The sequence below is a fragment of the Takifugu rubripes genome, chromosome 16 (genome assembly GCF_901000725.2).
Source record: "Takifugu rubripes chromosome 16, fTakRub1.2, whole genome shotgun sequence".
Classification (NCBI taxonomy): Eukaryota; Metazoa; Chordata; class Actinopteri; order Tetraodontiformes; family Tetraodontidae; genus Takifugu; species Takifugu rubripes.
In genome coordinates, this window is record NC_042300.1 from 7,094,534 (window position 1) to 7,118,294 (window position 23,761).

At 43.4% G+C, this 23,761-nt stretch overlaps 2 protein-coding genes and 1 long non-coding RNA gene across 19 annotated transcripts in view; all 3 read right to left on the minus strand.

Annotated features, from left to right (window-relative positions):
* Positions 1-14,684, minus strand: part of LOC101068026 (A-kinase anchor protein 7) — a 19,550-nt gene extending 4,866 nt beyond the window's left edge. The window contains exons 1-8 of one of the 3 annotated variants that reach the window (XM_003971623.3): positions 14,142-14,684; positions 13,839-13,984; positions 13,333-13,481; positions 13,123-13,259; positions 12,378-12,538; positions 10,348-10,460; positions 10,024-10,070; positions 9,626-9,726 (exon numbers count right to left, since the gene is read on the minus strand). In XM_003971623.3, coding sequence (XP_003971672.2) covers positions 9,626-9,726; positions 10,024-10,070; positions 10,348-10,460; positions 12,378-12,538; positions 13,123-13,259; positions 13,333-13,481; positions 13,839-13,984; positions 14,142-14,299 — 1,012 coding nt within the window. In that variant the 5' untranslated portion in view covers positions 14,300-14,684. Of the gene's footprint in view, positions 1-9,625; positions 9,727-10,023; positions 10,071-10,347; positions 10,461-12,377; positions 12,539-13,122; positions 13,260-13,332; positions 13,482-13,838 lie in introns of all 3 variants that reach the window. The other 2 variants (XM_011611974.2, XM_029849177.1) reach the window with 2 other exon arrangements.
* Positions 14,685-14,760: 76 nt separating this feature from the next.
* Positions 14,761-16,497, minus strand: LOC115252905 (uncharacterized). Its single transcript, XR_003891182.1, has 4 exons — positions 16,369-16,497; positions 16,215-16,280; positions 15,335-15,996; positions 14,761-15,237 (listed from the first exon to the last, which is right to left on the minus strand). It is a non-coding gene; the product is annotated as an uncharacterized lncRNA (long non-coding RNA).
* Positions 16,498-16,604: 107 nt separating this feature from the next.
* LOC105419261 (uncharacterized) lies at positions 16,605-23,591 on the minus strand. Of its 15 annotated transcripts, XM_029849166.1 has the most exons (19): positions 23,374-23,591; positions 23,243-23,303; positions 22,657-22,778; positions 22,517-22,577; positions 22,291-22,440; positions 22,096-22,173; positions 21,776-21,904; positions 21,561-21,602; positions 21,237-21,431; positions 20,888-21,154; positions 20,061-20,210; positions 19,804-19,845; positions 19,480-19,674; positions 19,131-19,397; positions 18,304-18,453; positions 18,047-18,088; positions 17,723-17,917; positions 17,328-17,640; positions 16,605-17,102 (listed from the first exon to the last, which is right to left on the minus strand). In XM_029849166.1, exons 2-19 carry the CDS (start codon positions 23,298-23,300, stop codon positions 17,093-17,095), a joined length of 2,466 nt encoding a protein of 821 aa, XP_029705026.1. In that variant the 5' UTR covers positions 23,301-23,303; positions 23,374-23,591; the 3' UTR covers positions 16,605-17,092. The 15 variants fall into 15 exon arrangements, with proteins under 15 accessions (XP_029705026.1, XP_029705024.1, XP_029705029.1 ...); XM_029849164.1 differs by having other exon boundaries at positions 17,065-17,640; positions 21,561-21,599; XM_029849169.1 differs by having other exon boundaries at positions 17,065-17,640; positions 19,804-19,842; positions 20,061-20,138.
* Positions 23,592-23,761: the final 170 nt, after the last annotated feature.

The window sequence follows — 23,761 nt, forward strand, 5'->3', positions numbered from 1 at the left end:
GATCGGCGTCTGAAATTTCTTGGAAAACCAAACAGACGCACATCCCCATCCCATAATAAAGACTTCCCGCTCCAATCCCAGTGCGGCGTGCTTTAGATGTGTGACCTTAATGAGAGCAAACTCCTCTCCTCACAGGTGAACCCTGGCTCAGTGGTCGGGCCGGTGGCGGCCGTGTTGCTCCTGCAGCGCCGCCGCTGCTCTGACTTATGCTAACGCCCGTCACTACTCTACACGTCCATTAATCTCCATCACTCCAAATAGTGGCACTTTTCTTGTCCCGTCTGCGAGCAAGGGAGCGCCGTCCCAGCTGTTGCACACGTGCAAGCAATTCCCATCTAAATGCAACATCAAAGGGAACCCACAAATCCCATTAAAAGGCTGAATAAAACGGGCTGGATGCAGCCGCCGCGCTCATTAGCCGCTTTATCTGCTGTCGCCACTAATTTCTTATCAGGGAAAACAAACTGGTTTGTGAACACTTGGAAATAAAATGGAAGAAGGCGAACGTATTCCTGGTAGAAAATATGGAAAGTAAAGCCTAAAAGAGAATGCTGAATGGATGAGAAGGAGTGGGAGGAGAAGGCGAGCGAGCGGGGAGAGAGGGAGGAGGAAGACGACTGTAAAGGGGGGCTGTGGATTAATGAGGAGGAGGAAAAATAAGGGAGGGGGGCCGAGAAGGAAGACAAACTGGAGGGTACGGAATGTGAAGGGCAGAGAGAAGCGCACAGCAGCTTCCCAGGGGAACGTTACACATTTGTGTGCAGTTTTATGGATTTAGCAAAGCAATAGACCGCACATAAATCACAGGAACTAGAATAAACACCTGGAACAGCTGATTCAACTGACAGTTCCTTCCTAAAACCGCCAGAACCTCCTCCAAGATCCCCCATGGTGAGCTCTATCACTAATTCCTGGTCACTCAGATGTCCTACGATGGGCTTTGCCCTCAACACGTGTGAGTTAACAACACAGTTAACGAGACAGTTTCACAACTGATTTGGGAATAATCATTCAATCAATCTGCACCATTAACTTCCCGAGGCCTTCTGAGGCCTTTGATGTCATCTTTAAGGAGCCAGGGCCCGCCTGCGGAGGCGCATTAAGCAACATGAAGACCATTAATAGATTTCTGGAGTAATGAAGCTACTTTAAGTCAGACGAAACCCCGACAGCTGGGAAATCACGACCGTGTGCATCCATCAGTAAATCGACTTATCGATGTCACCTCAAGCCCTGTTGCAGCCCAGCGTTGGGCTTTTGGGGGGGTTACGCCCTCGGAAGGGAGACTAAGAAGAAGGCAAAGATGGCACTCTGGGTCAGTGGGAATCTGGAATATCAGCAAAATTCACCAATACAGGACGTCAAGACGCCATTGGCTCGACTGGAATCCAGTTGGCTGGAGACCAGACCAGTCGCTCGGTCCAGTCTACATGCAGATAAACATGTGCCAACATTCTCTTCTGATCATTAAATACCTTTTGAAGCACAGAGGACGACAGTTTGGACTAGCTTCCATAACAGGGCCCAGCCCAGCACGGCCCAGCACGGCCCCACGCTGTCTGGGGCCGCACCGTTTCATTATTATTCTGTTCTTACTGAAGCCACGGCTGGAGAAAAGCAGCCTTTCTGAGCCGAGGTCACGCTAAAATTTAGCCACCAGGATTCTGAATATGAATGTGTAACGCTGCTGACGTCGGCTCCAGGGCCCCGCTGACGGGTTTTCACTATACTGTTACGATCCCGTTGATATTTCAGCATTTCTTTGAGCTGAATCTTTTACTGCCAACTCCTCAGATATCAGACAGCTGCTTTTAACAAACCCATCACGACCTCCTCCGGCCGTTCCCCGGGGCGCGTGTGGTGACTCGGGGGCGCAACAGTCCGTCCGTCTTCGTGTCGATCTGCTCGCTGACCCACGCTAACCGGCCTGTCGACAGCTGTCAGACCCGGACTTGCCCAAACGTGCACGCACCTTTAGAATCCCAGAATCAGCAAAGACCTTTTCATTTCTCAGAGTTCCGCTGCTACAGCAGCAAAAGGGAATTTGCATAGAAGCACCGGAGTGGAAGCAGGGGCTGAATGAGAGGCTAACAAGGATGAAGAGAGCTCTGCTGCACGGATCTCTTCCTCCCCTTTAGGTCCTCATCATCCTCATCTTTTCTTTGCATTTTCTGACCTTGCAGTTCTGCACAAGTCAAAAGGAAATGATGTCGCACCTCGGAAGCTTTAAACAGACACATTCCCTGTAAGCTTTTTCCCTCTGTGCGGGTTAAACACAACTCTAAAAAATGAAACTAAAGTTGAAATTAAAAAAAAAAGAAGCTAAGTGTGAATAATAAGCACAGCAGAAGCAAAAGAGTACAATAACAACTGGAGGCAAACCTGCCTGAACTGTGCAACTGGTTCTGCTACGTCTGGATGCTGCTAATCAAGAATGATGTGTGCTCATCACATGGCCCCGCGTGGCCTCATGCAGACCTTTCATAGATAATTAGTTCATTCCTGAGTGCAGTTTAAACCCCAAAAGAGTGTTTTAGAAAAGCATTTGTTTGTCCAGTTGCAGGGATTAATGGAAAGAGTCACTAGGATTGTGATGTTTAGCCTCAGGCAGCTCAAGGATGCAGCGATCACCCATGTTGATCCCAGCTCTTATAGCATCACGGGGGTCACAGCTGACCTACTCACACAGACAGTCCCCTTCTCTGTGCCTCCTCTTCTCCGCTCCCTTCCCTCCTTTCCTCTCAAAGCAGTTGTCTTTCCCTGCATCCCTCTTTCCCTCAGAAGTAGGGCACAGTGGCTCTCCTGTTTATAGCAGTGCAGCTGCAAGCGGGGAGCGAGCGAGTGAGGGGGCACGGGGAAAACACAGGAGAGTGCAAGAGAAACTGCAAGCCTACTTTAATATTCCTGCTAATCCTCACCAACGCGGCGCTACGAGAACATCTGCATTCGCACTGGTCATCCCAGCCGCTGTCAACATCTGGATATATGACAGAGAGATTGCATGTGGACCCCAAATCCTACACTTTATTAACCTATAATGTTTTTTGACAAATAATCCAACTGATTTCCAGCAAGCATGAAAGAGAGCTGCATGCAGGAAAGATTTCCTGCTGCTCTACACTCAAAGATTTTCCCTTTTTTGGTTAAAAACTTCTGAATTCTTCCTTCTTTCCCACTGTAAACACTTGGTTTATAGCAGCCAGCTCATCTGTGTGACTCCATTATGAGCAGATGACCTAGTTGATTATAAGTGTATTAAATTATAGCAGCGTTGCGAGTGTGGATCTGCTGCTTCAAGAGAACAATGGATATAATTGCTGCATCTTGGCCCAATCAGGCCAGAGGCTGCATCATTAATTAACATCCACGGCTTCACCTCATCTCCAGCCGCAGCTCTCACTGCTTTATACGGTGCTTTTATTTTAGTTACTCATTTATACATCCCATCTCCTTTTGTCTGACCACTGAACGCTGAAATCGCAGCCTTATCTGGCCAATCTGCAACTCGGTCATGTGAAAAGTGGTCAGACAACAAATGAATAGTCTCTTTATCAGCTGAACAGCCAGATACGCCGATTTTGTCAGTGCCAGACTCGTGAGCGTTGTTCCGGGGAAAAGTTTCACAGGAGACCCAGATTGGAAACTTTCTGGAAGCAACCACGTATGCAACTGTCAATAAAGATGATTGGTACATCAGTGATGAAGACAAGCAGCTGACTCTCCAGAAGAAGCCTCCGATAGCTGGACGACCGGCCACAGAGGCTCAGAGTGACGGAGGCTCTGGGTGATATTCAGGACTTTGATATACGGTGATATTCATTTTACAGCTCAACACTGAGAAGTGCACGGCCGCGCTCTGGCTCTCCGCCTGCGTCTGTAGGTCACAGACGATCACAGATGCTGACACAAAGCGACATGCACTGGAGCGCGCACGCGCACTCTGCCGTCCCCGTGAACAGACTCCACCAGCGAGCAGGTCGATCCCACTGCTTTCTCCCACAACACACACACACACACGCGCCCGGACGAGAGCAGGAGACAACTTACTGATTTTCTCTTCCGCCTGGGAGAACGGGAAGCAGCACAGTTGACCCATGGCGCCTCCTTCCCTCTCCCCGATGTTGCCCCCTCTTTTTACCCCCTTCCTCTCCTTCTTAGAGGCAGATAGAGACCCCTCCTGCCCCCTTCTTCTCCCTTCGTCCACAGAGGACCAACACTTTCAGTGAGGATGGAGGCAAAAACATAAAACAAAACAAATCCCCAAAACAAATGCTAGTCCCTCTGTGCAGACTGAAGAGGACCGAGCAAGTCGGCAGAGGATGGAAAAATGAAGACTGGCTCCTTGCTCGCGCTCTACATTGCACTGATACACGGTGAGGGTGTGAGTAGTGGGGGGAGAGAGAGAGAGAGAGAGAGAGCAAGGGAGAAGGAGAGAGAGAGCGAGCGAGCCTGGCCAACAGAGAAGAGGCAGGAGAGGAAAGTGCTGCGAGGACACAAAGACACAAATGCGGTTTTGAGTAAATCTTTGTAGTTTAGTGATAAATGAAGGCGCGGGTCCGCAGAACAGGATAAAAATGTGTTGAGCATTAAATAGTTATCAGGACAGATGCAGAATTATGCCCCCAAGCATGTTTCAAGAAGATGATGCAGTTTATGAAAGAGAGACGGCAGACACGACCCTGAGCATGGGTGCATTTGGAGGGGGAGGGGGGTCCAGTCTCCGCCCCTGATAGCTATAGCAAGAATGGTTGTTAAATGGAGGACAGCTGCTGTCCACTAGCCTGCATGTTTTACTTATTACATCAGAGGTGCTGTAGTATCAATAAGGGTTCCAAAGAACAACTAAAATATTTATTTAATGCCTCCAATGGACTCATTGAGTTGATGCAAGAAGGCACCAAGTATGAGCAGTTACTATAGTATATAATATAGCACAATGACCTAATATGCCCCCCAGCAGCTCTGCTGATGGCTTCTTCAGTAAAACAATCTCCACCTTCCAGATGCCTCTGTGGTTGCAACACGGGACCTTTTTTTCAGGGATAAGTAAGGATCAGATAAAAGAGTCTGAAGAGCAAAGGGGATGCTTACGCTAACACGGGCATGAAACGCTGAGCTCAGCTGTGAGGAGACGAAGGAGCTTGCAGCCACTTCACACGCACACAGCTGTGACGACTGCTAACTGCAGGGTCTGGGTGTCGCTGCCGAGGCTAATGTGCGTTTGAGCACCGATTACGATGCATAGATGAGCCTCAACATCACCGCCCCGCGTCTGTAAACGTGGGGGCGATGCGCGATTTGTGCTCTTCTATGGAGAGCGTAGGAACAGGTAACTGCTGTTGTCGCTCTCATCTGCATTTTCCCTGCAAGTGAGCGACTGAACAACATATGTTGCAGGTTGGAGCCACAGCAAGCACGAGAAGGGAACGCTCCAACGGTGCCGACTGTGTTTGGCTCAAGGTCAACTCCAGCTGCCTCTCGAGGGAGTCACAAGGCAAGACAAAGGCTGCATGCAGCTGATAGCAGCCTGCTCCGCTGGTGCTGCTTGCTCCTTATCTTAGACCCAGGAATAAAGTGCAGGGATGCAAACACTGACTGCCTCCAAGGAAAACAAGAAATAAAGAAGGGGAATAAATGGACTGTGATTGTTTGGCGCTCTGCCTGTTGGGGGGATTGTTTAAACGGTGTGCGACATGCCGAGAATGTTAGCATTTCAGCTAGAACTAATTCCAAGCCTTGCAACAATTAGACAGGCTTGTTCACACGGTTCTGCAAGTGGAGAGGACAACCACTACTGTTGCTTCGGTGCACAGTAAAGTAATTCCATTTGAATGTTTTGATGATAACTTTAAAGTACAGGGGAGATTTCAGAGTTTTCTCAGTTTCTAAGTGGGACATTATTGGTAGGATAGCTGCACTGCTCAGAGCTAAGTTCTAAAATTGGACTAATTCAACAACTGAAGCACGAATTTCCAGAAGAGGACGAGAGACGGTTGAGATTTTGATGGTTGGCATTTATGATTCCCAGTGTCAATAATGTGGGATGACATTCCAACACCACTCTTTCACCCTTTCTAACCCATCTGCATCCTTCCTCCCATCTGATGCTGTACTCTGTCATTTTTGTGTTATTGTGCCATCTGTCTTCCACTCGTGCCGGCATATTCAATCCTGGCTTTGACACCTTCTCTCAGGCCCAATTTTCTGTCTGTCCACCTAATCAGCTCGGTTTGATGCGACGTTTGCAGCCCCATCTCCCTTCCTCTCCCTCTGCTTTTGTCACTAAACCCAATTATCCCCCGTTCATTCTTGCTTATTACCAGCCCCATCCTCTTCAATCTCCTACGTTTCCTGTATCTGTCCCTGATGATTTGTGTCCTTCTCAGCCTTTCTTCTCCCATCTGCTTCATCCAGCCTCAGCCCCTCTATCCTCTTACGTCACCTCATTTGTCAAAAGCTTTTTGGCTTTGGCCTGTATGGAAACGGTGCTAAATTATAAGATGGGAATTTCAGCATGAGATGGAGGGAGGAAACATCTGAATTTACAAAAAAACATCTGAATTTACAAAAACTGTGAAAGAATTAAACCAATATGCTGCAGTTCCATATACCTGAACATTCCTCTTTCCCGTGTGATTGCAGTTATTATCGAGGAAATTTGAAACTTCTCAATAGGGAAATCAGATCTCCTCTTACTCTAAAGCAGAGCTGATGGAGGGAGCAGTAATTAATTCTGATGAATTATTAGGAGCACGGTGAGCAGGTATGCGTCAAGGCTTCCATAAAGGAGACCTTAAGTATGTTTCTTTTGTGTTCTTGATCATTAATATTCAGACCCCAACTGTTTTAAATGTGTTATTTGGAGCAACAAAGTGTCTGCGAGGGCTAATGCAGATCTACCTCGAGTCATGTTTTACACAACTGAAGAACAAATGGCAACTGAATGCTACCTCATCACAGGATTGGTGTTTACAGGAGACAAATAATGCACAAAGAATCAATCAATATTTGTGTTTCAATTGCTTTTTCAATATTTCTCCAGAGAGAAATTAGCCCACTAGCGAAATGCGTCATCAGCCGCGCATATCTGGCAAGTGGAAAAAGAGCAATGCCAGAAAAGACAATAAAAAATTGAGCTGCTTTATCTGAAGGAAGTCTCACCAAACCAGCTTCATCCGTCTGCGTGCATAAACACTCTCGTGCACGTCCAATGACTATTCTGACCAATTGATGGCTTTTATGGGAACAAACACAGAGCAGAGAGACAGAGAGAACTCTGCTGTGCTGCCTGGCTGTTCTCGATCACTTTTAATGCTCTTAACATTTTCCACTTCATCACAATTAAACCTGTGGATGAAGACAGGCCCCAAAAATGTAAATAACTGCTCAAAAAGAAGGACTCCAACACCATTTTGTTTTCACCGCCTGGTTTCTCTGATTGGCAGATGTATAAATATTTCTGCTGTGCAACAGGTCTTTGAAACATCCTTAAAAGGACACATCTGTAAACTACCTACGCTCACAATACTGGGACAGTGAATGATGATGTTAATGGGAGCCCACAAAACCCACCGCGCCGGCTGGCGTGTAGCGCGTGGATTATGAGATTAACACCAACACATGATCAGATGCTGACCACTGTGAGGAGGATCAACCCAGCCAGAGATCTGCTTTAAGGGGAGGTGTCGCTGCTTCCAGTGGGATTTAGACACTGATGAGATGCTGTCAAACCTCAGTGAAATAATCTACAGAATACACAGAGCTTTATTGACTCAAAATCCTAATGCCAATAAAAAAAGACATTAAACTTCTGTTGAGTCAGAGAGAATGTTGGATAGTAGCACATAAGGAAACTACCTTTATTACCAGTTAATTATCATGATTGTGTTCTCAACCCTCAGCTTTAAACACAGCTTTAACTGCTTTAAACCAGGTTTTTGGACATTGAGGCTGCAGAGACTGTTACTAGTACTTTAATTGGATACTTCTGTTCCCAAAATTCAGTCAAGAATCTACAACAGCTGACATTTAAGTGGAACAGAAGGGCAGCAGCAGTTGCCAGTGTGGGTATTAAGTCTGTAATTTGATGATGAAAAAACTGTTTTATTAAAAAAAAAAAAAAAAAAAAAAGATATGAAAGTCGTATTTTGCCAGAGAGATATTAAATCTTTGGGGGGAAATTTCAGAAGTGTTTTAGGATGAAAGTGACAGGGTTAGATGCACAATATAGAGGAGAACCATTGAAGCCAAACATCTCCCTTCTGCGACGCTCACTCCCACACACGCGCTGTCACTCTTTGTTTTTCACAGACAACCCAGTGATCCACACAACATTGTGACAGCCCAGTTACACTGTCAGTGACAGTGTCTCTCTGTCGCTCTCTCTCACCAATTAGCGTGGCAACTCCATGCAGGGAACATAAGGGTCTCCCCGTCAATCCCCTCTAGTCTGCTTATGTGAAAAAGCCACATTTCTGGGCACAACATATAAGCGCCGCTTTAATGAAAGCTGAGAAAAGTGTTGTTTTCTTGTTTGCTCAAAGGCTCGAGATCATGAAGGATAAAGTTCCAGAGAGCTTCCTGCAAAGCTAGGATTTTTTGCTACTCAGAGCATTAAAAAAATGAAAATTTGGAACAATTTTAAATGAAGCTGCTGCGGTTTTTGGACAAAGCCTCCTGTCATGCCTGCAAACTACACCGTGCTGCGGTTGTTGTTAAAAGGAACAGGCTTTTCTGTGCTCCCAGTTCTCCCCAGGCTCTTGCCCTGAATCATTGCCTGAGTCACATCTACACAGTTTGACTGGATTCCAAACAAAGGAGGACACGTTTTCAACATGCTTTTGCCACATCGTGGGGAACAGCAGACAATGCATTTTTGAATTGAAGTAGGATTTTACCTTCAAACTTCAGCTGGATATGCTTGACAAACACATGCAAAATTTTGAATATCAGGGAAGCTGCTCATGCTTTAGAATCTGTGAGGATTTATGAAGCTATAAATCTAAAATAAACTCTTAAATGCACCACAGTCTTGTGAAGTGCAGTTTGCTCCAGGCATCTGTCTGTCTTTATTATACATTGACTATCAGGCTTTAACTCAAGCGCTGTGATGGGGAAAGAGGCCATCTGGAGTTTAGAGACCAAAGACCAAGGTTTCACAATGACTTGGACCATTATGCAGGCTAAAGACCGGAGTGAAAGAGTAAAGGAACTTACAAGGAATACAATTTAACCCTGGACGTCACTTGTAAAATAGCTTCTTCGTGGTTTGTGTCAAGTTGTGGGAGAACTTCCTATCCCATAATTCAATTCATTATTATAACAATGGCAATACCATAAAAGTCAATGACGGGACAAAATTATTTGCAGTGTAGTGACTTCATCAAACCACATGGGGTCATTACACTGTAACTTGCAGAATTGGAAGTAGCCACTTTTAAATTGTGAGCTATTTCTGAATGTATGGGAGTGAGAGATAGTGTAGAGCATCTTAAATTTAAAAAAAACAAGAGAAACACACATACTGGACCCCCCACAGGGATGGCCAAGGAAACCAACTAATGCCTCCTAGTTTTCTATAAGACAGAGAGCTCCCTCTGTTGGTGGAGGAGAACAGCGCACTAACCCAGTTGGAGTGACGTCTCAGTGTAGTAATATCCATCCGGCTGCTTCTTCTTCAACATGGAGCAAAGATCCAGGCGCTCAACGGTCTGATCTCCAAAAAACCTGGGTGTCCAGTGGAACAAAATAAAAGAGCCAGAGATGTGAACCAGTTAGCATGAAGCAACAGTGAGCCCTCATTCTATTTGTATTCTGACAACAAACTAAAAGTGAAAAAGGAAGGTAAAGAAATAATAATATGCTTTAAAAAAAAGGAACATTTATGCTAAATCCCAGCTATGGAGTGTTGGACATTTGAGAAGTACAACAGTTAATGCTGAACCCATCAAATCAAACTGCAGAATAATTCACAACTGGGAGTGAAGCATTTCTGTGAATAAAATGGAAAAACTGGGCACCTACTTGTTGGTGTAGTTAGAGTAGAGAGCTGGATCCACTCGTCTGACGCCCTAGGAGACACAGAGTGAAAATGAAATACCATTCGTGTCTGCAGATTCATCACACACTGGAATGTCGTCTTGCAGACGCCACACAGGATGAGATGTCATCAGGTGTCACACAATGACAGACGCCTTCCTCCGTCTCACCTGACCTCTGCCACTCGCTCTTCCCCGTCACATCTGCACCCCATCCCTCTTCATCTGTTTCTTAGGGCTTCCTTTTTCCTTTTCTTAGATTTGTCTTTGATGTAGAGACATTAAGCTGGTGTAGACTGCGCACGAGTACCTGAGATCGTAGGTTTGACGCTCTGGATAGCTTCATGATGGTCAGGTGAGGTTCGAACCCACGAGTGCCTCTCTGCAGCAGACCCTGCTCCTCAAAATGACTCTGTAACAACTCTGTAGTACACAAAGAGCCTTTTTATGAACAAATACAGATGACTGTGCAAGAATTCCTGTGATTAGAATTAAGAAAAAGGCAAATTCAGATGCATTAAAGAAGCAGTTTAGCTTTTTTGTTGTGACATAACACTCTGTTCCCCCGATCCTGTTCTTAGCCAGGTCCTGGAAGGGAAATATAATTGATTTTGGATCAGATTTAGTTACAGAACAAAAATGTTCTGTGGATAACTTTGAGGTATTTACACTTTAGGTGATCTAGCAGGTTAAACTGGGATTTAAAACCCCACCTAGAATCTATCACCCCACAGGACTTGTAAAACTCAGGATGAGATAAAACAGATACGTGAGCAGACAACCACAAGGACAGACGGGCGTGGACAAGGATGCACAGATTTTCATGATGGGAAACAACCAAAGGGTTATTTTTAGACCAGGAGCTCCACATGGACAGAAAGGTTAGTAAATAATCAATAACAGTGATGATGAAGGAGAGGGCAGGGGGATAAGAGGCTGAATTCCTGCTTTGTACTGGTTTTTACCTTTTGCTCCATTAAACACAGTGACTTTATCTTTATCATTACTTGCCATTAAATTTTTAATGCTAGACATAAAATAAAATGTCTAGGAACACTTAATCTTAACATTTAATGGATCAGGGTTGCAGTAGTTTTGCATCCATCCATCAAATGTCAATAACACAAGAGCAGATGCAGTAGAATAGTGTCTATTAATACACTCAGACTTCAATCAATCACTCAAGGTCAATCACAGAGCAGCTGCCTCTTCTATCAGCGAAGAGGGCCAGCAGATGAAGTCACAGAAAGATAAAAAGACTGATGATGAATATTCGCTTTACATATTTTCAACGCCTGAGGAAACAATCGCAGCATTTGTGAGATAAAAGTAAAAATATTGTGTGAGAACAACCGTCTTTCTTCAAACACAGGTCTCGTCTTTTAAAAAAAAAAAAAAAGTCCATAATGGAATTTGTCTCAGATTGGCCGTTGCTAATACGCTAAGCTACTGCATTTGCCTGAACCATGAAGAAAGAATCACCAGGCAAACACACACTAAAGCAGAAATTTGGAAATTATTCAGCAGCTTGGGCATATAAACAAAATATCTCATAAGTCCGAATCATTTCCATGTAATTATGCACTAATCTTGTGCGTGTTTATATTTTAGACTGGAAATAGGTCATATTAAGCAGGTAAACGCTCATTTAGAGTGTGTGTGTTGGTGGTGCAAGAGTGGGAATCCTCTTAGGAGTGTTGGCTTAAGGATGTGGTCAAAAGATACACAAAAGTCATACATGCAAGTGGAAAAACACATTGCACGCATGCAAACGAATGATGAGGGGAGGGAAAACATGCACGTCACTATCAAAAACCCATGCAAATATGGAAAGGAATTTGAAAACGCATGCACATGCAAACCACCTCAAAGACATCATGAAATGGGACATAGTTGCACAACAGATGAGATTATTAGCATGTTATTACATAAAAATGTACACACTGAAACATGTATACTGCTTCCACGGGAATCCAAATGTCGTTATACGATCTTACCTACAGTAAACGTATCCCTAAGACAATAAAAGACACAAATCGGGCCCAGTTGTCGGACTATTAAGGACACCCAGGTATAAACCCGTCCATTTCTTAAAGCTGTTTAATCCATGATGTGTCACAGCAGCATAGATGCTCTGACAACCCCCAGTAGGGAGAATAAAGAGACTCACTGCATCCTCTAATGGGACAAATAAAACACAACATTAAAGCACTTTAAACTACAGCATGAAATGGGACTATTTATAGCAACAGCCTGTCAGAAAGGGCTGAAAGAAGACAGAAGAAAACAGGAGAACAGAGTGATGAAGAGAGCAAAGAGCTTAGCAAATGTCTCTCTGACCTGCCACAGTGTCCAGCGTGTGTCTGTGCTGTCCAGGGGCCAGCCCGACAAACACCACCTCCTTCCTGAAATGACTGATCCCAGAGAAGGGCAGCACAAGGTCCCGCCCACCCAGCAGCTCAACCAATGACGGCTCAACCTGAGCCAACACGGACGCCGCCCTGAAGGAAATAAACGCCTGAATATTCTGGGCACACACACAAACTCACAAACTAATCCCCACCCTCTCTCTCATTACATAATTGTGATTATTAATGGTACAATCTTCTGACATAGCTTAAGCTTTAGCGTTGTCGCACAGCAGGGGCCACACAGAACGGCTCGCTATTGTTTGGAGCAGGATACCTTTATTTCCATCAACACACTGAACCCGTCTCACATCAGTAATCTTAATCTGCCTGACTGCGTCAGGTGAGCTGATTCATTTGATGTGTTGTTCAGTTTGATGAAGGCCAAATTGGAAGGCACGTTAGTATTATTGTTTAACCACTTTTAAGAGGTACTCTGTTTGATTGGGGTTTGACATTTCCAGCTCTCTGAGAGCACAAAGGACAAAGAGGACACCAGCAATGGATGCAAATGACAGCGTTTTTATTCAATTCTACCTCTAATCAAGTAATTAATCCAACAATCTATCCCAGCACAAATATGATGTCTAAAAGCACATCATTACTCAGAAGCATTAAAATGGAGCCATTATTGGTGTGTCTGATCTGTTATTGAATGTGTGTTTATGTCCACTTACAGATCTACTTCCTCCTGGGTGGCGAGGTGAGTGACTAAAAGAGTGATGTGGAGCGTTGGGATGGGAATCATGGCTTTAGCGAGTCGGGGATCGTGCTGAAGCAGCAGCTCCTGGACGCTGAACACCGCCGAACTGATCTGTCATTGAGCAAATGTGACTGAAATATGAACATTATCTCTCAATTACGCATTGTGTTTTTTTTTTTTTTACCTGTGTGTTAGTGATGGGGATGGAGATGAAATAGTTGGGCCGCTGGCTTTGTTTCTTCTTTTTCTTTGCGTCCTCTTCCCTGTCCACTCGTCTTCCACCGTCTCTTATCTTCCGCTTTCTCTTCTCCTGGGTTGATTCTGAACTGGAGACTGGAGAGAAAAAGACCCAGGCAGACTTAACATTTAAAAAGGAAGCTTTTAAAAGGCAGTTGGAGAGCTACATTAGCTGGGGAGGGAATTGCAATGTATCTTTGGTGTATGATTGTGGGATGCTAGTGGGAATAAATAGATTAATAAATGAATGCATACTGATCTATGCACATCCAAGTTCCTTCCAAAAAAAACTGCAGCTCTGACATGCAGATGCAGGAGTTCCTGAACTACCACAATAACGCTCATGTTGTGACACAAATACCCTAGATGGTATTAATATTACTGTAGTATTGTTTGACTGTGGCTTGAGCTCAGTTTGGCTTAAAGTTGTACTTTAAATCAGCTTTTATGTACCTGATGCTGTGGGTTGTCCAATAACACCTTCTGCTTGTTGGAGTTCCATTCCGATTGTCTCCAGCTGGTCTGGGACCTCTTTCACCTCCCTCCCTTCTGTCTCTCCACCGCCATCCATTTCATCTCTAACAACAGCAGGGCTCTTTCTGCCACAGGAGAAACTGTCTGTCTGCATATCGGAAACTGTAAGCGGAGACCGGCAGAAGCGCGTCTGGAGGAGAGGAACCCCAGTGAGGGCGTTTCCGTCGTCACCATCATCTGGATCCAGAGAGAATTCTTTTATCAAATTCAGCGATTCATTACCTTAAATGAGGTCCGGTGTGCAGACGGCTTAAGGAAATGGGAAATAAATTCGGAATGCCACCGAGGCGATGCTTCACTGTGAGAAAGACACCTTTGCAAGCCAAAAAGTTGGACGCATTTGATGGGGCTCGACGGAACACGACCGAGGAGCATGACATGTAACAGAGTTTTGCGAGTAGCGCAACACAGACGGGGCTAGTTTAACAAACAGTTCCGGCCATTGTGTTTAGTTTAGCCGTGAAATCAGAACTATGAATAATGTGGAGAAGGATGTTGCCTATTATGGCCAACACACGTCCAACTGAATCACACGACCATGCCGATTCGTTGAGCTAGCTGCTAGTTGCCTTCAGAGAAGTTGCAATGCTATTAACTAAAACTAGCCATGGTATTTTTCTGATTAACATGCTTTTATCTTTTTGAGGGGCAAACCCGACTATGAGAGTTAAGGGAAAAACCCCAAACGAATCAGGAAAATATATATTTAGCTCGAAAACATCAGGCTAACTTGGTGCGCGCAGTAGGAGCTGCTACGAGCGGTTGTTTGTAAACAACATCCAACTTCCGGTAAGAATCTTCATCATAAAACAGATGAATAAAAAAACAGACGCAACAATAATTCAGCTATATTTTAGAGGGCATTATACATTATGCCTTCATACTCGTTTATTTTAGTCAAGCATGGTTGAATAATAATGACATCTAAAGACTTTATTTTGACACATACATAAATGCATTGATTTTTTTTTTTACTCATTTCCTCATAGAATACAAGTAACAAGATATTTATCAAATTCTGATATATTTTGGATGATTTCCCAGTGATTAATCTTTACATATTCTCTTCAATTCATGCCACAGTGTGTGGCAACTCTGACTTTCTTCATCTAGATCGGCACACTGTATTCCTTCAGCTTCTTTTTTATGGCAGAGATGGCGGTTCTGTTTTCTTTACAGCTGAGTAATCCCGATTTCATTTGATGGTGAAAAAGGTGAGCATGCAGCACAATATTTGGATGGTCCCAAGACTTCAGCAAAGTTAAGGACTGTGCCTTCAAAGAGTGGATCAAAAACACCAGAATGACAGGTTTATCATCTGTGGACACCAAATGAGAAGAAAGGAAATTGTTAGGTTCAAACAACCTGAAACACGAGAAACACAAATGAGGCAAAGACAACAGTTTGAAATTTACTTGCAAGGAGAACGGAGAGATGTGCTCAGTTACAGATCTCCAACACGTTCTGCCGCACACCTCCCGCCATCCTTCTTTTATTGAAATGAGAAGGTCCCTAGCTACAGAAGTCCTTCACTGATTTGATTAGCTTATCTCGCAAACAGCACATTCTTCTATATCAGACAGATTAAGAGAACATCTCCTGGGTTCGGCCCCGCAGCTCTGTCTCCAGTCAATGCCACTTCTCCAACAGCCGCCGCCGCATTTCTGTCGCCCTCGACCAGAGAAATTCGAGGTGACATACCAAGCATCACGAACCTTAAGCATTAGCAAATAATAGAAGCATTAAGTAATGAGAGACACTATGGCAAGAATAAGGAATGTAACAAGGTAAAAGCAAATAAGAGATAACTTTAACATAATGGATCTAACAGAAATTAAATAATGAAGATATTGAGCAGCAACATCAGGTTTAATCCAGAGCAGATTGAGTCACACTGACCACATGTGTTAATGAAACTGTGGGATTAAATGTCTCTGTCTCTCTGTCTGTCTGTCTGTCTGTCGAGTTGGTTAGTTTATATCTTGATGAATTTCCTTTAAAAAATGTCTCTTGAGGCGATTCTGGAGGTCTGTTGAATCCAGTGTCCTGAGGTCTGAGTCAGAGGTCAAACCTGCTTCTGCAACAACAATAAAAAAAATAAAACATTTACACTGAGAAGCTGCGAGCCAACAATTCCAACCTTTCTTTGAACAGATAAGTTTTTCTTTTGACTGGGGCACAGCCGGGGGCGGGGCTTATTTTTTTCAATTATTTGTCTGTCGCTACTAAAATTATACGAATTGACATTGGACACGCATCTTACAACCAAACATCTGAATAAGTACACCTACTTACGCTTCAGAACACCAGCCGCGTCAGGAAAGCAACTTCTTATCTCTTCAAATCGCGACATTGCTCCAACTGTGAGAAAAGACGACAAAACCACAGAAACATAGATTATAAGATGATTAAATAACGGAAGGAGAACAAATAAAGATACTATTCGTACTTGAAGTCAAATAAAAGAGCGACGAACTTCTAGGATTGTCTGAACACAAAGGAAAGCGAAAGCAACCGAAAGTGAAAGAACATTTGGGTTTTTATTTTTATGTTTTTTGTTCCTGTCTGACGTCATGACGCACATGACGCCTTTATGGAACGCTGCACTTCACGGATTAAACAGCATCATGGTAAACTTGCTTCATTTCCCTGCTACGTTCAATGGCCTCTAAAGGTGGATCATTTTAAATATTTAAGTTGATGAAAACACAAAAAGAGCTATTTCACCCAAAACATGCTGTTTAAAATAGATGCATATTTATTAAACACATATCAGTCCACACGTCCTAAACCTTTATTTAATATAATTAAAAACAACATGAAAAAAACTACAGAATCAGAATTTCATGCTAATAAAATAAGTGTTGTTCTTTATATTCAGAAAAAAGCATTACCCAGGAAATTTATTGTAAAGTTGCAACAAATGTGACTTTAAAATATTTGTGATTCCAAATTCTCTTTAAACACACTTCACAATTCTTCCAGTGAAAAATTACATAGATTGTTTATAATTTTACTTTAAATGTCAAATATTCTCAGGTTTGTGGCTACTGTGTCCTTTAAATATTTTCTGTAAATTATTACCCTGATTAAAAAAAAACTCCAAAAACTTTGTGTTTGTGTTGTAAGATCATCATCAGCAGGCAACGCTCACAAAACAGACTTTATTTGAATTACAGCACAGATGCAGATCGTCAGTGTGTACGTAGGTTTTTTCAAATATTAACCAAACATTCACTGCCACCGTTTTTGATTAACTCAAATTTCAATAACATGGCTTTTAGGAATCCAACAGTTTTCATGTGACCACATTATTGGACAAAGTTCATTTACATTGACTGGAAGACAACTTACAGTTAACGTTTAAATGTCCAACTAGAAGGCCAGAAGCTACTCTGTCTGTCTGAACTCTTTTCACCACTTTTTTGGTCATCATAAAAATTCTGTTTTTTACCTCCACCTTCAGCCTCCAGGTTTCTTCTCTCACTTACACCCTTGAGATTTTCTCCTGGAATCACCAGCGTGCTGTACTGCAGTAATTTATCTCGTATACTGGAGATGGAAGCACTGTTTTCTCTACATGTCAACAGTCTAAATTTTGTCCAGTCGACAAAAACATGGACGGTCAGCACAACATTTGGATGGTCCTTCAAGATTTTCGGAGAAGATGTGAACTTGGGCTCATAGAAGTGGTGCAGGACCAGAATAACAGGTTTATTATCTGAAGACAGGAAGACAAGAGCAGAATTTTAAAGCCTGGACCAAAAGGAAACAGCAGATCCTCGTGTCACCATTCCTCTCACCCTTAATCCGACTCATGGCTGCTTTGATGTCTGACTTCATGTGTGAACTGATGGACTTGAAGAGGAGCGTGACCTGGTGATCATCGCTGCTCTCAGAGAACTGACAAACTTGCACTTGTTGCTGACTCAACAATTCATTCATCAGCTGTTGGTGAGCATTTAGGGTTTGACCGTCGACAATCATGTTGTATTTCACTGCAGGCACAGGGAACAGAATCGTTTACATTTTTAATGAATTCAAGGGAACAATGGTGACGTCTCCCAAGAGGGGCCACGATCACACTGATACTGCTCCAAGCAGAACCAGCTGTGAGCTTCTCTTACCTTCCCTCAGCACAGACGGTAGCAGGTCAGAAGAGTTTCCTGCTGAAGATCAAAGGAAATATTTAAAATGAGATTTATGTACAATGTTTTTGTGTTTAAGAGATTGATTCATTTTCACATGAACCTTGACTTATATTCAGAACGAGCAGTTAACAGAACATGTTTTGATTGATATATGGATGATATCAGAGTCTCCATCCAAGTGTTTACATGGATTATTACCCATGTAGTGAGAGTGCAGAGTTGGTGTGATTCACCTGGTGTTCCTGGTGGAATGTGACCAATCTGGGGGCTTGAGAAGGTCACTGGACCAGAGGGGTCTGTAGTCTTTGCACCCGAAAAACAATCAGTGCCATCAAAGTCTCCTGCACTCGTACACCGGCCTCTTTCAAGGCAACGTAAGACCTCTGGAACAACAAAGAAATTCCGAAATAAAAGATAGTAATGGTCCAAATTTTCTGCCGGTTAAACGCACAGATCACTGTCCAACAGGTGCTTACTGCTAAATTCTGAAATTGTATTTGGTGACAGTGTTTATATTTGTTTAAATGTAGCAAAAAGCTAAAGAAAAATCATCTCAATTTGCAAAAAAACCCATTAAGAGTCAGGTGAGTGTTTTTGGCAAGTGTTTGTCTTCTGCGTGGCTTCATCATTTAAAAAATAGGTTATAGCAGATATCAAACGGATGGAGCGTATCTATATTTTTGTATTCTGACACTAAACGTCATACAAAGCAGGTGACAATAAACACACATCTGACAATAAATCCTTTTACACTCCAAACTGTCCACTGTGCCAGGATAGACGCATCTCTCTTTGTCATGGATCAACGGGGGAAGAAAAGATTAAACATGGAAACAATTAATGAAGGATGAATAAAAGCTGACTGAGTTTAAAGAATTTTAAGACCAAATTCTTCCACAACAAAATTTAGCAGGAAAAATGTTTTTGAGAAGTTACACAGTCGTCATGTGACCAAGTGATTTTACAGAGCTATTTTACGTTTACTGGACAATCAGTTAACTTTTGTATGTGGCCACTCTGTCTGAACACTTTCTATCACTTTAAAAATGCTGTTTTTTACCTCCACCTTCAGCCTCCAGGTTTCTTCTCTCACTTACACCCTGGAGATTTTCTCCTGGAATCACCAGCCTGCTGTACTCCAGTAATTTATCTCGTATACTGGAGATGGAAGCACTGTTTTCTCTACATGTCAACAGTCCAGATTTTGTCTCATGGAAAAAAACATGGACGGTCAGCACAACATTTGGATGGTCCTTCAAGATTCTCTGAGATGTGAACTTGGGCTCATAGACGTGGTGCATCAGGACCAGAATAACAGGTTTATTATCTGAAGACAGGAAGACAAGAGCAGAATTTTAAAGCCTGGACCAAAGGGAAACAGCAGATCCTAGTGTCACCATTCCTCTCACCCTTAATCCGACTCATGGCTGCTTCGACGTCTGACTCCATGCGTGAACTGATGGGCTTGAAGAGGAGCGTGACCTGGTGATCATCGCTGCTCTCAGAGAACTGACAATCTTGCGCTTGTTGCTGACTCAACAATTCATTCATCAGCTGTTGGTGAGCATTTAGGGTTTGACCGTGGACAATCATGTTGTATTTCACTGCAGGCACAGGGAGCAGAATCGTTTACATTTTTAATGAATTCAAGGGAACAATGGTGACGTCTCCCAAGAGGGGCCACGATCACACTGATACTGCTCCAAGCAGAACCAGCTGTGAGCTTCTCTTACCTTCCCTCAGCACAGACGGTAGCAGGTCAGAAGAGTTTCCTGCTGAAGATCAAAGGAAATATTTAAAATGAGATTTATGTACAATGTTTTTGTGTTTAAGAGATTGATTCATTTTCACATGAACCTTGACTTATATTCAGAACGAGCAGTTAACAGAACATGTTTTGATTGATATATGGATGATATCAGAGTCTCCATCCAAGTGTTTACATGGATTATTACCCATGTAGTGAGAGTGCAGAGTTGGTGTGATTCACCTGGTGTTCCTGGTGGAATTTGACCAATCGGGGGGCTTGAGAAGGTCACTGGACCAGAGGGGTCTGTAGTCTTTGCACCTGAAAAACAATCAGTGCCATCAAAGTCTCCTGCACTCGTACACCGGCTGCTTTCAAGGCAACGTAAGACCTCTGGAACAACAAAGAAATTCCGAAATAAAAGATAGTAATGGTCCAAATTTTCTGCCGGTTAAACGCACAGATCACTGTCCAACAGGTGCTTACTGCTAAATTCTGAAATTGTATTTGGTGACAGTGTTTATATTTGTTTAAATGTAGCAAAAAGCTAAAGAAAAATCATCTCAATTTGCAAAAAAACCCATTAAGAGTCAGGTGAGTGTTTTTGGCAAGTGTTTGTCTTCTGCGTGGCTTCATCATTTAAAAAATAGGTTATAGCAGATATCAAACGGATGGAGCGTATCTATATTTTTGTATTCTGACACTAAACGTCATACAAAGCAGGTGACAATAAACACACATCTGACAATAAATCCTTTTACACTCCAAACTGTCCACTGTGCCAGGATAGACGCATCTCTCTTTGTCATGGATCAACGGGGGAAGAAAAGATTAAACATGGAAAAAATTAATGAAGGATGAATAAAAGCTGACTGAGTTTAAAGAATTTTAAGACCAAATTCTTCCACAACACAATTTAGCAGGAAAAATGTTTTTTAGAAGTTACACAGTCGTCATGTGACCAAGTGATTTTACAGAGCTATTTTACGTTTACTGGACAATCAGTTAACTTTTGTATGTGGCCACTCTGTCTGAACACTTTCTATCACTTTAAAAATGTTGTTTTTTACCTCCACCTTCAGCCTCCAGGTTTCTTCTCTCACTTACACCCTGGAGATTTTCTCCTGGAATCACCAGCGTGCTGTACTCCAGTAATTTATCTCGTATACTGGAGATGGAAGCACTGTTTTCTCTACATGTCAACAGTCCAGATTTTGTCTCATGGAAAAAAACATGGACGGTCAGCACAACATTTGGATGGTCCTTCAAGATTCTCTGAGATGTGAACTTGGGCTCATAGACGTGGTGCATCAGGACCAGAATAACAGGTTTATTATCTGAAGACAGGAAGACAAGAGCAGAATTTTAAAGCCTGGACCAAAAAGAAACAGCAGATCCTAGTGTCACCATTCCTCTCACCCTTAATCCGACTCATGGCTGCTTCGACGTCTGACTCCATGCGTGAACTGATGGGCTTGAAGAGGAGCGTGACCTGGTGATCATCGCTGCTCTCAGAGAACTGACAATCTTGCACTTGTTGCTGACTCAACAATTCATTCATCAGCTGTTGGTGAGCATTTAGGGTTCGACCGTCGACAATCATGTTGTATTTCACTGCAGGCACAGGGAACAGAATCGTTTACATTTTTAATGCATTCAAGGGAACAATGGTGACGTCTCCCAAGAGGGACCACGATCACACTGATACTGCTCCAAGCAGAACCAGCTGTGAGCTTCTCTTACCTTCCCTCAGCACAGACGGTAGCAGGTCGGAAGAGTTTCCTGCTAAAGAGCAAAGGAAATATTTAAAATGAGATTTATGTACAATGTTTTTGTGTTTGGCCGTTAAGAGATTGATTCATTTTCACATAAACCGTGCAGTTGACAGCAGTTAATGGCTATTTTGATGCTACTCTCACTCTTTTTTACTACTTTGCCATCATAAAAATCTTTTTTACCTCCACCTCCTGCTTCTTCTTTTCCTTTTTCACTTTTACTGAAACCCTGAGAATCTTCCCTTGGATGTCTCAGCTGGTTTCCCAAATCGGGACTGATGACGCCGTTTTTGTCAGATTCTAAATCGGCCCCTAGGAAACGTCGAGATCAGAAAAAGCTTGACTCAGCATCTAGAACCCGAAAGTCCAATTCTATCCAAAACAGGGCTCTATCACAAAATAAGTAGTGAAGGGGATTTTATTTAGATATGCTCGTGTATGGAAGGGGGTAACTATCAAAATCAACCTGAAAAGAGTGAGAGTGCAGATTTGGTGTGATTCACCTCGTGTTTCCAATGGAATGTGACCAGTCTGGCAGTTTGAGAAGGTCGCTGGACCAGAGGGGTCCGAAGACTTTGCGGCTGAAAGACAATCCATCAGTAATGATCAATGTTGAGGTCGAGCTGAGTCCTGCAGCAGCTGATAGAACACTCTGGACCAGGACCTCAAACCGAAATAATGTGCTTTAAAATGGAAACCTGGCAGTGCGTCAGTCTTGTGAAGGGGTGGGTCTTTGCTCAAATCTTCCAGGAGGTCGATGTGAGCATTAATGAAGGTCTGCACTGTATCCATCTGAGTCTTCATCTCCTTCAGGATGCACAGGTAATCACCCACGACCCCGCTGCTGGCTGGAGCAGCGAGAGACAGAGAGATCAGCCACTGCCAACTTGAATAGAAGGATAGGTGTTAAACAAGAACACACACCACAGGCACTTTCATGTGGGATGAAACCTTTCAGTTCTCTCACAAGGTCCTTTACTGGCCTCTAAACCAAAGAGATTATTTTAGTTGACACTGTCATGTCTCTGTTCAGCCACTCTCTCCCTCTCTCCATGCTGTTTCACCTTTGGGTGAATTATTTCAATGATGTCCTTCCTCAGTTTGAGGTTCTTCTTCTCAGGAAACAGCTCATGGAGGTCCGTCTGGTCCAGAGATTTGATTTGAGAGTCAGTTCTGAAGTTTGCATCTGCAACAACAGAAGGCCGCTGTTGTCAGAATCAACAGTCGGGCTTGAACAGCTGAACAGGCTAATACACAGCGTAGCCTTCTCTGTGATGGTTGGAGACACATTACTCTATATTTTGCTACAATTCTCCTGCACAGAAACATTTTCACCTTTGCTTTAGCCACCAACGTCCACCAAAGACACCCTCTGGTCAAGGGGGTGCCCAAATATAGTTACGGCCGGGTTTTCTCTCCTACCAGTCATAAAATGCTTTCTCCAAGGAAAGTCTCCGGGTCAAAGTGCACTCTACCTGGTAGGACAGAAATCCCAACTAAATTTGGGCACCCCTGGTCCAGGGAGTCTCTTTGATGAGATTGGTGGCAACAGCTGGACTAGAACCCTGGAGGGCCGGATCTGGGCATCCCTGTCCTGGACTCACACTTTCCCAGCTTTAAAAAGAAAGCAAAACCAAACAGCGCACTTACTCTCCAGCTCTTTGGCTGCGGCTGAATTGTACTTTCTGATTTTACCAAGCAGCGACATGACCTGGAACAAAAGACAGGTTAAACGGATCTATTCTGCCGTGCGCTTCTGGGCATTTGTGCGCACAACGCACTTTTAAACAGAGACGAAGGTGAAATTAAAAAAAAGAAATCCAATCCAGAAATGCCAAAAACGACCGATGATCAAACACGACTGGCGACCACCTTCAGCAGCTGCAGCAAATATCACACGATCATTTAGCTCAATAATTTGAGTAAAACGCGGTGTCATCCACGTAGTCTTTCCGTTTAATGTCAGAAGAAAGTGAAACTAAAACAACCGTCTTGACGTTGTGACGCAGATGCCCCCACCCCCCCGGAGGGGCCAATGAGCTCTTACCTTCAAGTAGTTTTACATTTTATCTTTCTGTCTTTCTCGTTTTCTTTTTATTTACTCGGGGTTTTTAACGTTATTTTCTGGGTCAAACGTTAAAGAGAGCGGGCTGCTTCCTGAAAGTCCCC

Bases quoted from the DNA above. Each gene is read 5' to 3' on its own strand.
- LOC105419261 (XM_029849162.1), bottom strand. From the start codon at position 23,300: ATGTCGCTGCTTGGTAAAATCAGAAAGTACAATTCAGCCGCAGCCAAA. The intron at 21,603-21,775 runs GTAAAAAAGATT...TTTGCTCTTTAG, and splicing joins AGAAGAAGCAGGAGGTGGAG to CAGGAAACTCTTCCGACCTG. The intron at 21,432-21,560 runs GTAAGAGAAGCT...CTGTGCCTGCAG, and splicing joins ACCGTCTGTGCTGAGGGAAG to TGAAATACAACATGATTGTC.